Source organism: Sander lucioperca, chromosome 3 (genome assembly GCF_008315115.2).
Source record: "Sander lucioperca isolate FBNREF2018 chromosome 3, SLUC_FBN_1.2, whole genome shotgun sequence".
In the NCBI taxonomy this organism is placed as follows: Eukaryota; Metazoa; Chordata; class Actinopteri; order Perciformes; family Percidae; genus Sander; species Sander lucioperca.
The window spans coordinates 18,274,910-18,288,780 of NC_050175.1; the positions used below are offsets into that span (position 1 = coordinate 18,274,910).

General features: G+C 39.4%; 1 protein-coding gene across 2 annotated transcripts in view; it reads left to right on the plus strand.

Moving 5' to 3' along the window:
• Window positions 1-13,871, plus strand: part of kiaa1549lb (KIAA1549-like b) — a 64,245-nt gene that overhangs the window by 37,326 nt on the left and 13,048 nt on the right. For both annotated transcript variants that reach the window (XM_031314352.2, XM_035999416.1), the window contains 9 exons: window positions 1,216-1,435; window positions 1,797-1,930; window positions 2,712-2,880; window positions 7,304-7,363; window positions 8,357-8,508; window positions 9,009-9,180; window positions 9,661-9,824; window positions 10,441-10,476; window positions 12,206-12,396. In XM_031314352.2, the coding sequence (XP_031170212.1) occupies window positions 1,216-1,435; window positions 1,797-1,930; window positions 2,712-2,880; window positions 7,304-7,363; window positions 8,357-8,508; window positions 9,009-9,180; window positions 9,661-9,824; window positions 10,441-10,476; window positions 12,206-12,396 (1,298 nt within the window). The remainder of the gene's footprint in view (window positions 1-1,215; window positions 1,436-1,796; window positions 1,931-2,711; window positions 2,881-7,303; window positions 7,364-8,356; window positions 8,509-9,008; window positions 9,181-9,660; window positions 9,825-10,440; window positions 10,477-12,205; window positions 12,397-13,871) is intronic.

Genomic DNA, 13,871 nt, shown 5'->3' on the forward strand with positions numbered 1-13,871 from the left:
TATTTCATCAGCATGGGAAACTTGCTTCAGATAGGCCCTTTTCACAGCAGCCATTTTGACTTGTCACAGTAGAAAGAACCCTAATAACATTACAACTGTTCTGTTTAAGTGTGACTGTGACATGTCAAAATGTCTTCCTTGAAACGGGCCTATTTGTAAAGAACTTTCAAATCAGTCAATGCTTTTGACCCATTGACTGTAAAATAAATTACTATTAACAGTCTATCTTTTGACCACACAATAGTGGCTTTGACAATGGAAGTAAAGAAGGTTTGTCTCTGTTTACTGTCATGGATAACATGTGTTTGGCCAATTTCTGCAAGTCTGAAAGTGATTTTCATACTGTATTAAAGTGGATAAAACCCAGTGGCTATCTGAAAGATAGAAAATCACTCTTGAACCTTGTGGTAGTATTTGGAAAATGGTTGGTAGTATGATAGATACCCGAAGACACAATGTGTCAACCGTCAGCAAGTTTTTATGTCGTTTATCACTTTAATATCTGTAGTTGTATTATGGGTAATGATGCAAATCAAGCTGCAATGCTGCGAATTACAGCTTTATGGGAACAATGGGTATATACGACTTTTGCATTAAGTTCCTTTTTATTCCAAAGGGGATACCACAGTAGACCTTGTCAGGAGGATGCAATCTAGGACTTAATTTTTTTTAATCTTAGTCTTTTATATTCTTTGGATGTTTTTAACAGTTTTTTATAGATTATACTCTAGTTTTAAGACGTGCATATCTATGATTTTATTCTGTGAGTATTTATTTATTATGTTTTGCTAATGATCATTAGTTGATTAGAATGGGAGCACTGTAATTCATTGATTTATTTATTGTTATTTCACCTTCAAATGGTTTCTCAAAACCAAAAAAAAGTACTTTATTTTGATGAATGTATCTCATTATATATTAATGTTGTGATTTAAGCTGTAGAAAGTGGTAGAACATTTGATTAAAGAATAACTTAACTTTTAGCCCCAGTGGTTTAAGTTCTCACCTTGCTGTAGTGACGTACAAGTGTACTCCAAAACCTGTGACATCACTGATGGTGTGGTTACTAGGACAATTATCACACTTCTGACCACACCTGAACATAGTTATTAGTGATGCTGAAGTTACTCTTTAACATTGTCCACTTGGGTATAAGCATTGTGCAATTATTGGGCAATAATTCTAGTAATTCTCTTCTCTACGTTACCCCCTCAGGTGGAGACAGTATTTGGTTCTCCCAACATGACAGTGGCTTATCACGTGACTGGAGGGGACATGGTTTACTCTCCCTCTGTAGTGCTGGAAGGCTTGGACTCCTATGGCCGTGATAAGCTGATTTCAGACCTGCGACAGTACCTCCCCATGGTAACAGCCCTGCCCCTCCCAGTTGCATTATGGAGATCCAGCCCAGCCACAGGCTTCCAGCTGAAAACAGGTCAGCTAGTGTTCAGTCAGGATAAAAGACAAAAATAAGTCAGAGATCAGCTTGAGACTTACTGTTATTTATTCGTATTGTAATCGAGCACTGGAGCAATTTCAGGGGAAACTAGGTTTGAGGACTAATAAAATAAAATAAATCTTGTGATACCACATCAGATGATGAAATGACAATATTGCATGTCTATTCAGAATTTAGGTAGATAAGACCTGAAATAATCATATTGTCAGTGTTCCCAATATATACACTGCCAGAGATCGCAAAACACAGTGTTGTGGCATCCTGACAAATTCTTAAAAAAAATGCCATTAATCGTTTTACCAGTGTTTTGTGAGCTCATTTTGTTTTTATGTTCCAGTGCTGCAGTTTGTGGGAGCAGGTGATGATCCTCGGTCCTGTCGGTTCTCTCAAATGATGGAGCAGAGGCTTGAGAAGGTGTTTTCTGAAGCACAGGCCAAAGTGCTCAACACCAACCACAGACTCTCTGTTCAGGTACCAGTTGTGTAGCACCGTGTATGAGGTGTTTATTGTTTCAGTGGTAATGTTATGATTTGTAACATAAGGCCAGGGTTGAAACGTGTGCAGTGTAGTGTTCTGGTGTTCATTGTACTTAAATGGATCAAAACAGTCTGAGGTCTGACTTTGATAGAGATCTGATGTTGCCTTTTTTTTGGATAATGGCATGTATACAGAACCATTCAGCAACCCAAACAGAAGTTAAGCTAGATACAAGAGTTTGCTTAATAGGATGTCATCAAAATATTTTTAACTTTACCAGTTTTGTCCCCTGTTACACATCAATATTACATTATGTAGTTTCAGTGATTTGACAAAGTCAAACAGATGCAAACTGTGTGCAATTTGTGCAAAATGGTCCCCTTCAGGCTTTGCCTTTTAAACAAGAGCAGCTTCTGAGATGCAAATTAATTGTGTTTAGGGAAGCAATGTTTGTATAATTTTAATGAGCTGCCTCATTAAAGTGCACCCTATATTAAAGCTAATACTCCAATATTGTTGCACTCTTTCATACTTTGCCAATTTCCCAGCCTTTGTTTCTTGATAATTTTCATATTTGTTGATCCAAGACAGCAATTGATTTTTTTAAATGTTTGTCATCTCTACTGTCTATTTGTTGAACAAGATTTGTACTAATCTTTAAGATTTGCACATTACAGTAATGTAATCCTAAACGTTTTATGTGGTTATACCTTTGTTTTTCTGTGCCCTCTTCTGACTCTGAGCCTTTACTCTTCCTGTTTTTTTGTCCTCCCAGATGCTGAGTGTCTCCCAGGCTGCAGGCTCTCCTGCTGTGTCATTGGTCTACACTGTGAGGAATGGGACTTATTTCCTTAATGGCACCACTGCCTCAAACCTCCTTGGTCAGCTGTCAGCTGAGCTGGTGGGCTACTTCCTCTTCTATCCACCACTTATGATTGCTGAGCGTAAGTTACAATTTGCACTCAAAAAAATGTCTGTTAGTGAGGAGTAATTTAACAGCCATACAAGGAGCGACACCAGCAGTAGTTCTTGTGTTCTCTTGGCTATGATTTCTTCTCCAAATACAAATTAGATTCAAGAAAAAAAACTGCTGTGCTTATACTAGTTTTTTCCTTGTGTTGAAGCCCATACAAGGTTCAATATAATCTTTTCAGGCTGTGTCTCACAAAGCATGCTGATCTTATATCTTCAGTTTTAGACCTTTGGACAAAGGAACTGCTATATTGATTGCCTATATTAGTAGTAATCAAGACTGGATCCAACCTTAGAAACTGCAGTGGATTTAATGTAGTGAAAGTGGTTGTTGTCTGAGCATTGTTTTGCATTAAAATGGACCGGACTATCTCAGAAGATCTATCTAGGCAATCCTGCCAAGCCTGACTGACGTCCAGTTTCTCAGTAATTGGATGTTCGTGACTGTTCTACTGCTTTCACGATCACAGTTGTTTTTTAATGATTGAGTCACTTAAAGATAGTTGATGCAAGGACACAAATAAGCCTGTGCCTTTCATCTCAGCCTCCTTTCAGGGCATACACAGGCAAGCGATCCAACTTTGTTACAGTTGTGCTCAGAGAAAAACAAATGAAGAGTGACAGGGAATCAACAGTAGCCTAAACAGAAGTCTTAGTAAAGTCCCAATAAGTTGCCTGTTTCCAGTGTCATATGTAAACTGCTCAATAGAGAGAGATCTGGCAGATGAAGAACTCTGAGATACAAATTAGACATCACTTTTATAGTACTTTATTGATCCCTGAAGGAGAGATTCAGTGTTTTGCCTGACCTCGTTCACAGTAAATTCAGAATATAGGTTCAGCAAAAGAACTAGGAACCTGCAGCTGATATAGGCATTTAAGCGTCTTTTACACACACAGTTTCACCCGCGTGTATACCGTGACCCAAAGTGGATGTTTGAACTTTAAGTCTATTTTCTTCCGTTTTTCGCTTCTATATACAGTGATTGTGTACTGAGCACTAAGCGCTGCCAAAACTTGGATAACCTACACTCACTACTGTGCCTGAACGCATCCTGTGTAGACAATGACAGTGGACTGAACTGCTGCTCTGCTAACGTGCTGCTCACACTATGCCTTCTGTGTAGACAGTGTTGCAGGTTATGTTTGCATAAAGGGGCCTCAGCGACTTGCATAATGTAATCCCTGTTTTATCAAGCTCAAGGAGGTCTGGTGAAAAGCTATATAAAGACACACTGGGTCAAGCAGACTTGGAAATTCAGAGCCAGCCACTGGATTAGAAATTGCACCTCTGGTTAGGTTTCTGTTCCAGCAGAAATAAGTCTTGCTAGCTTAATTGTAATGGTTTCTAACCAGCTGCAGTGCTTGAATTTCTCCAGACTTTGGTCCGTTTGACAATACAGACCATAGACTATGCAAGATCATGCTTAGGATCACAGCAATCGACGCTTGAGCCAGGAATTAGGCCAGGAGCTTTTCTCTATAACCATCTAGCTGAGCCCAATCTTGAAAGTTTTTTCAAATTTATTTTTTTTACTTTTCTGTTATTCTTTGCTGAGCCTAGTGGGTAAATAGGCTACAGATTTCATTACATTTATTTATTTATTTATAAAGAAAATGCACATTTCTCAATTTCTCATTTCTGTAATGTCTAATTACAGAATGTCAAAATATTGTTAATTTTAAACTGCTGTTCAAAAAAGTTCATGTTCAGTCAAGACTTGAATATGTTAGATAATATCTGTCTATCTGGAAAGACACACACTGTTTCCCAATTCAGGGGCTGATATGTCCTTTGTGAGATGTGAAAGGGAAGCTGAATCTGCTTCTTTCCTCAATGAATTTGCAGGCGTGCAATGAATTTGCCTCCTTCTTCAAAGACAAAATTCAGAAAATTAGACAAACAGTCAGTGCCTCCATATCAAGTACAGGATATGTGTTGTCACAGTGTCCAGGCTAAACAAATTCCAATATGACACAATTTCATACGATCAACCATAAAAAACCTGGAAGACATTATACAACATCTGAAAACCTCCTTCTGTTGTCTTGATATTCTACCAACGGGCGTTTTCAAAAATGTTTCCAATTGTTTGGCTTCTGAGGTATCTGAATGACGTGCGGAGTTCCCCAAGGCTCCGTTCTGGGGCCTCTTCTGTTTAACATCTACATGCTTCCACTGGCTCAGATTATGGAAAACAACAAAATAAGTTACCATAGTTATGCGGACGACACACAATTTTACATAACCTTATCGCCTGGGGACTATAGTCCAATACAAAAACTGACTAAGTGCATTGAACAAATTAACGCTGGATGTGCCAAAACTTTCTTAAATTAAATGAAGAAAAAACTGAGGTGGTTGTTTTTGGAGCAAAAGAGGAACGATTAAAAGTCAGGATTTGGAAAAACTTGTCCATGCTTTTATCTTCTTAACGGGCGTCTTTACAGGTCTCCCTAAAAAATCAATCAGACTGATTCAGAACGCTGCTGCTCGAGTCCTTACTAAGACCAAGAAAGTGGATCACATCCTCCAAAACCTCCAAAACAAAACAATTCAGGGGATGCTTTTGAATCCAGTCTTCGAGGGATGCAGCTCCTGGATTGGCATACAGCGTATCAGTGTAACTGAGGGCAGATAGCAGTTTTGGTTTGCACACAGTTAAAATCAAGATGAATAGGATTTCTGCTAGCGAGCATTATGTTAAACTAATTTCGTGTTGTGACTGAATTAAGTGAAAAAGTGAAAGTGAAGTTACCCACGGGCAGGATGATTCAGTTGGGGAGTAGAGAAAGAGAGGGAGGCTGCAAGAGAGGCACCTCAATACCAAGACGGGACTCTAAGAGAGCATAAACTGACACAGAGAAAAATCCAGGAAGACAGGAAATCAAAAAAAAGAATGAGAGAGTGTGTGACAGTGATTTTGCTCTTTGTTTGTTTCTTTGAAGCCTTGCTGCTGTAGTGATATTACACTGTTCGCATGAGGTGTGAGCATATGCTGGCAGTGGCTGCCTCCTCACTTCAAAGGCAATTATGGCAGTAAATAATTAACAGTGGGGGATTCTCATACCACCTTGGGCTCTGCTCTGACAGAAAAGGCCCGGAATCTCACACCACCGAGTACTCCATTGTTCCTGTGGCGCTTGTGTAGGCTGGCCGGCTGCGCTCAGCTGTTTTTTTTACTCCCCCTCTGCTCTTCAATAATTTCTCTCAGGTGGAATATGAGTGGAGCTGTTTGCAAAATGTCTCTTTTTACAAGATAACAATGATTGAAAACTAGAACCCAAGCGCTGATGCAAAAAATAGCTTTCTGTCTATGAACTGAAATTTTTTCCCCTTCTTGGAATGACTTATAAATGCTGTACAAATGTATCCCCCAGGCTCTCATCACACAACAGCAGAGTCTCCTCGCCGACTAATATTTCACATGATTCAAACTTATAGACAATGTTTGACAGATTTTGCTGACAGCCCTGCAGCTCTATCCATTAACAATGCTAAAGTCCCTCTCACCCTGCTCCCTCCCCACCTCTCTCCTCTCCGCTGTCATGCCTGAGTGTACATTTCTGTAGCGAACCAGCTTTCACAGGCCAGTGATACAGCATTCCCCCAAACACTGCACCAGCCTCCAGCACAAGAGCCCAATCAGGCAGGAAATAGATGTAAAAGAAAACAGAGACAACCAGAGCTCAGGCAGCTGAAAGCTCTCCTTGCTTCTGTATTTGTCTGACATGCAGTAATGACAATTTAAACTGAGATTTCAACCATACAAAACTGTTTCCCTTCTCCACAAGACATTTCAGAGGGTTTCATACATTTGGCCCATGTTTATAAGCACTGCTGCCTCATATAACAAATGTCTGGCTAGCAAGACCACCAATTGTGGCAATGATAACAGTTGCAGCAGTGAAAATCAAATGATTGTTCTTGATGATTTTTGGTGCATGTTTTAAGATTGAAGACTGGTTGTGCTGACTGATAGAAAGGCTGCAGCTCTTTGTTGACACGCATCTTCAAATTTGAAAAGGCATATGTACAGTAAACGAAACTGCAGTGTGAAAAGAGGATCATGTAATAAATTGGATTTAACTCTAACTTTAAATTTGCAGGTTTTTTTTTTATCTTGCATCTTCACCCTATGCCTTTTCATGTTCAATTACACTTTGTTACAATTGTTTTTATATGATATTCTCTTTCGCTACAGTAAAAATCAAACAATTGCATTTGACTATTGAATGTAAACTTTTCTACACAAAATAAGTCAGAAGTAGAAGAAGTAAAACAGTTTTGTGAAGATTGATGAGTACATTGAAAGTTTTAAGACATGAAGATTAATGATTGATTAATGATTGACACTGATAGGGGGAAATTATTATCTTTTTATGTCCTTGCAGCACTAGAGTATCACAATCTCAACACCTCCATTGCTACCAGAGACTTCTGGGTTATTACTGGTGAGTAGCTATATAATTGTTTAAAAAAAATGTTTTTTTTAACTACATATTAATATATACACCTTCTTATTGTGTGTAATGGACTTTACTATATGCTCATGAATCTCCAATAGTAAACATTGTTTCTTATCTTTCTTTACTACTTCATAACACAAAAACACCTGAACAGGATATATGTGAAAGAAATGTACCTTTACAATTGTGAATTTCATACAGGGCACTATTTATGGAAGCTTAAACACATCTTAATCTTAATCTGAATCTAGAATGTCACCTTTCACTGGAGCAGTGAGATGCACATGACTCCTGGATTGTTTGTTGTTTAGTATTTCCTCTGTTGGCTTTATGAATGGCTACATGTACCCAGCCACATACATTTCACAGTGTTCAAGGGCACCCACACTGCTATAGTATACTGTATAATGGATGGGCCTTTCAGGTCAGCCTGTGTGGCTCTTAACCCTGCACTTACTGCGATGAGAGGCTGAGTCAGTTCAAGGCCATCCCGTATATAATGGATTTTACTCACACTGACCAAGATGTATAACCAGGATTATTGCTTTTCAACTGTTGATAAAACTGAATAGATTAAAGCTGCATGAGGTGATGTTTGACCACTAGGGGGCAGGAAGACAAGCTTCCAGAAAGCACAGGCCGGATTTGTCGTTAGCTTATCAAGTTATCAAGTTATAGCTAATAATAACTTGCCAACCTACATATTCATCAGACACAGAGCAACATGAGCTTCTCATAAGGCCCTTACAGCCTATTGTAGTGCTACTGGCCTAGTTATTGTCAACAGTGTAATTGTGCTTTTACAGTAAATAAGGGAACATACTGTATACTGTGTGTCAAAGTGTGTTTTTGTCTAACACATGCACATTTCTGATTTAGCCTCTTTATTCTTCACGCGACTCTCTTCCCCCCCCCAACAACTTTTTTTCTCTCTTAACAACCATCTGGCCATCCTCTTTCTTTCTTCTACATTTCTAGTGATCCAGGACGTGGATAATGCCAGCCTGGAGGGACAGTACCAAAGCTTTGCCAGTCTAATGGAGCAGCGGCTGGCAGAGCTGTTTGTGTTGGCAGGGCAGCAGGGCACTCGTTTCAGACGAGCCACTGCTGTAGGCAGCTTCACTGTCCAGGTAAGAAACTGGCACGGCAGCCCATGGGGAATGCCAAGTCAGATTTTTACTGGAAGAACAAATGCTTAACGATGCTCAGGGTTAAAGATCGTAAACAGTAAATCATTCTTATTCTGATGTATTACCTCAACACCCTGGCTTGTTAGTCCGAAGTCTAATGAACGCATTAATCAAATAGTTTTGTTGGCTTATTTCTTACAGTATGAATATTTCATGAGATGTACACTTTGATGAACACACTTGCATGATTACTTGTGGTCAGCCCTTTATAATTAGGGAGGTTCTCAGCTCATCATCTGCAAATGGTATTCAAAACAAGCCAGGGGTTGAATGTTTTACTAAGCATGTACTCTCTTCTGTCCATGTAGTTTTTCCTCTCATGAGACTCCACGCTTAAATGCATGGTTTTACTTTTGTTTTCCTTTCTGAAATGTAAGCCGCTTCATAACCACAGAACCAGCCATTCATTAACAGCTGATATTGACTTCTTTTCTAATCAGATGGTGAGTATCCGTAGGGTGTCAGGGTCGAAGAATCCGGCAGAGATGACCTACTACATCCAGCACAATGGTGTTCCTTTATCGGGCACGTCAGCTGCCAAGGTCCTGAACACAGTGGATTCTCAGACCATGGCGCTCACCCTGGGCTACTTTGTCCAGCTGCAAGCAGAGCGTAAGCACAGCATCCTTCTAGCATTTGGCAAATAGACAAAAACAAAAACAAACCAAAACGCATGACTTATTTTGGTGCTGGGCTGAGGGGAGTAAAAGAAAAGGTTGAGAAAGCTCTTCGCTCTCTAATCTCTCTGAAATGCTCCCGGCGGGAAAGTGTTTGTTTGGGCTGCAGTGCTGCTCACTGCTAAGAGAAGGGTTGATGGGGGGAGAGTGTGAGACAGAGCTGGTCAGGAGAGAGGGAGAGAAAGAGAGAGGGCATGCTGCATTCTCTTATAGATTGTTGCCTATAATAGCTGAATCAGGTACACCGTATATCAGGTTGAGCTGTATGCAGCGTGGGTGTGACGGATGCTTTAGCAGGAAAAGTGGGCTGTGTATTATACTACCAATGGACTAACTGTTATCATTTAGTGTTTAGAGTCCACTGGATGCTATGTAATGAAGTGATGATTGTGAAAAAGTGTTTTTGTTTTTTCAGCTGTGGTCAAGAACCCTCCTAATAACCTTTGGATATTAGCTGCAGTGTTGGCCCCCATCGCCGTAGTAACACTCATTATCATCATAATCACAGCTGTGCTGTGCAGGAAGAATAAAAATGACTTTAAAGCTGATGCCATCGGCAACCTCAATCCCCGAGCCAAGGTATCTATCTTTCTTTCTATCTATCGGTCCGTCTGTGTCTATGTAGGCTGTAGCTGAAACTATTTTGATAATCAAGTTATTGTTTCAATCATTTTTCAAGCTTCACAATTTTGATAATTAAAGCTTTTCTTGGTTTTATATTATTATTATTATTATTATTATTATATATTAACATCATGTGTTTGGGTTTTGGACTGTTGGACAAAACAAGACATTTTTAAAGACATCGGCTCTTGGAAATTATGATGGTCATTTTTCAACAGTTTCTGATATTTTATAAACAACACAATTAATTGAGAAGCTAATCAACAGATTAATCAATGGAAATGATCAGTAGTTGCAGCTTTAGAGCATGTGTTTGTGACTTTATAGCTACAGTGGGACTGTGGTTCAGTATGTGTCAGTGAGTAATGAACGTCTGCAGTGATCAATGTGTGAGTGACTTTGGTATACAGAATTTTATGTTTTTGTTTTATATTACTTATTATCTGCTAACTGCTGTATGTATAACCTGTGTTAATGCACTGTTAGAATCCTAGTCAATCTTGAAACTTGAGCACACTTACACACCAACATACCAAAACACACTGTTTAAAATATCTTCTCTTGTTTTCAGATGGCATATCGGAGAGATGTGGGCTATTATCACCAGGTATCTGCCTCTCTGTATTTCCTCTCATTACTGATCTGTGTTTTCATCATCTGAGCTTAACTTTGCCAACAGTGGGATTTGAACAGGATTCTGGGCAGACGTTACCTATGATATATTTCAATAAATCCTACTGTGCTGATGGAAACTAAGGATACACCAGCGCCTTTCACAATGAGATTTTCTTGGATGAAAGGCTGGTATTGCCTATTCTTCTTATAGCAGTCTCCAAATGGCACAAAGCTTTTACAGAGAATGGTTATTATGGAAATCGGTTTTTTTTTTCAAGCAGAATGAGTGTGTGAATGTGTGTGTCTGTCACTTCTTTATTTTGTGTAGAGAAAATTGAAAGCTGTTTCTACAGTTGTTGCATCAAGAGTGTCATCACAATGTCCTAATCAAAGTTATCTCTCCATCTCCACCGTCTGTGGGGGTTTTTCTGCTCAGTGGTTCTCTTCCCTGTCATATGTCAATGTAGATGAATGGAAATGCAGAGTATAACACTCAGCACATCCCACTGCTTTATTTATGGGATTTCATTTGAGAGAAAGTAAAAAAAAAAAATCGTCTTTATTAAACTACCACTGCTACTTTCAGAGCAGTTATCACTACGCAACATCTAAAGTCCTGCAAAGTCTCATCATGTAAAAACCACCAAAAAGCTTAATTCAAATGATATGAAATACGATTGGGTTGCTTCTGACAAACCTTCACATTCTGGGTGGATATAGGAGTATATTACTGCTTCTTTCTAAGAAGTTATGTAAAAAACAAGAAGATATTCTTAAAATGCTCAAAGATAGAGTGACTCCTAAACATTTAAATGAGGCTCTTGCACTGCGTCTTCTGTATTACCTGTAATGTCTGTAAGCCAAACACTTTCATCATACACCCTTGTTAGAGTTTCCACTTTTGAGACCAGCTGCAGTAACACTTTTAGTTGTAGTAGTGAGAAAACTGGATCCAAGGAAAAATGTTGCTCTCTCTAATATGTGTGTGTGTGTGTGTGTGTGTGTGTGTGTGTGTGTGTGTGTGTGTGTGTGTGTGTGTGTGCGTGTGTGCGTGCGTGCGTGCGTGCGTGTGCTCTATAGTAAGAGAGAGGATGCATGTTTTTCAGTCGGGGGAGTATCACATATTGATTTTGTGGCCCGGCTTGGCTGCATGAGGAAGTGCTGTGTGTCTGACAATTTATGACACTGCATTGAGATTAGTCCTAAATATTTCAGTGTTTGTGTATATTTTGGCCCTTATCTTTACTATAAACATGTTGACATCCAATGTTAGGTAGAACACCATGACTCCTTTTTCTCCTCCCTTTTATCCTCTAACGTTTAACTTCGCTACTAGATTTCTGTGAGTCTGCAGATCTCATCTTGTCACCACCCACTGCAGGTCATTTATTTGACGATAATTTGGATGAAGATGAAGAAGGGCCTCAGTTGAATCTGTGCTTATCTATTTCAAGGCACTGCAGCGCAGTAATCCCAGTTTTTTTCCTTAAGTCTTCTGGACATCTCTTAAAAAAGATACACTTTACTGTAGATATAAGATAGAACTCTATTTTGAGATGGCTGTCTATGTGACACTTCTGGTTGGCTAATGTACACTATATCTCTTTGTTTCTCCTATCAACGATTACACTATATGACCACAGGTATGTGAATAGAAATCAATCTTACTTAAAGCTGTCTCTTTTGTCTTTTTCCATTTTCACTCAACCCCTGTCAATCAGCCAGTCCAGGGTTTTGACTATGCCAAGCAGCACCTGGGCCAACAGGGAGGAGATGAGGAGACCCTGCCTGCAAGTCAGGATACCCTTGTGATGTCTCTACAAATTCGGGACACGCCACTTTCACTAGAAAAGGCCCTGCAGCAAGACGGAACTGCCAACAAGAAAAGCCTCACCTCTGACAAACACAAGAGGTATCATCATATCTACACATAATCACCTCCTCAGGCTGTAATCTTCTAGCCTGGCTCCACCCTCCTATGTACTTCCGCTCAATTTTCATTTTCCTTCAGTGCTACGTTTGGGTTTGCGGTATATTCTTGGGTTTTCTCCGATCAAATTTTAACAGGTCCAATCAGCAAACAGAGGGTGTGACGATGACGTTGAGGTTCGGGGTTCGGGATGAGTTTGATTTTCCAGCTCGCTCCGTTACTGGTGAAGGAGTTAGCTAAGGCTAACACTAGCGATGCTAAGCCGATAGTTGTTGTCGTCTCCCCTCTTGTTAGCCTGGGCCTACCAGACAGTACGTAGGAGGGCGGAGCCAGGCTACCAGAGTGGCTCTGGGCAGATCCAGTAGTTTTAAACTTCAACAGAGTACCCGCCTTCAAGGAAGTTAACACTTGTCATTGGAGAGTGGTCAGACTCTCTGTACGAATGAAATGTACGAGAGTCTGGTAGGACCAGGCTAGTAATCTTCACAAAAACTTTTAAAATTGTGAAAAAAGGATAAACATTTTATGTAACTTAATTAACCCACGAAGCATAGACAATTTTTTCATAATTTCAGGGACAAAAGACTCACTGCAAACTGAAGATCGAAGAATACAATACTTATCATTATCATTTTGTAAAATAAAATCTTAATATTATCTAGATTATTATGGTGTTTAAAGTTAGCATACTGAAGTGCATTTAAGGGTCAAAATGAAATTTGAATTCTCCTCACTTTTTGTGTAAGAAAAAAATGTACTTTATACTATAATATAATAATAATATAATAAACTATAATACTGCAGCTATTGTGCATAATTAGGATGACACAGTTTTTGGACATAGCTGTGGAAACAGCTCCCAAGTTTGACTGACATCTACCGACGTTGCTAGGGGATACGCTGTAGCTTCCGTGGTGCACTATTAAATGTAAAACTGTCTACCCTATGAACATTGATACAAGACATTTTTTTTTTTGGCTATCATCTTTTAACAATTTAAGCCAACACTTAACAACTGGAGGACCTGTTCTGCTGTCTAGTTTGTATTCCACTCGAAAAGTGGAAGCTAGCTGGCATGTCCTGTTAACATTTGCAAACGATGAAGAGCTGCACAAAGCAGCTAACTGAGATCCTGCGGACATCTGAATGTAAATAATCTGTTATCATCGTTCACTCGCTCATAACGTTATTTTCTGCAATGCTTGAGATTTGAATGGATTCATGACTGAAAAATGAAAAATATCTTAAATCCTGAAGTGTTTTATTGTGAAGGTGGCACAGAGGAAAAGCCATGTTTTTACCTGAATCAAAAGTATTTATCCTCTGTTCTGTACATTTCTCAAACTCAGCTTACCAGGCTCTGAGGCTCAGCTAAGTGATTTTCACACTCGGCTCAACTTTCATTAGTATGAGCTTTAGTTGTCTCAGTTAACATGTTAGTATGTTAGAAGGAAACA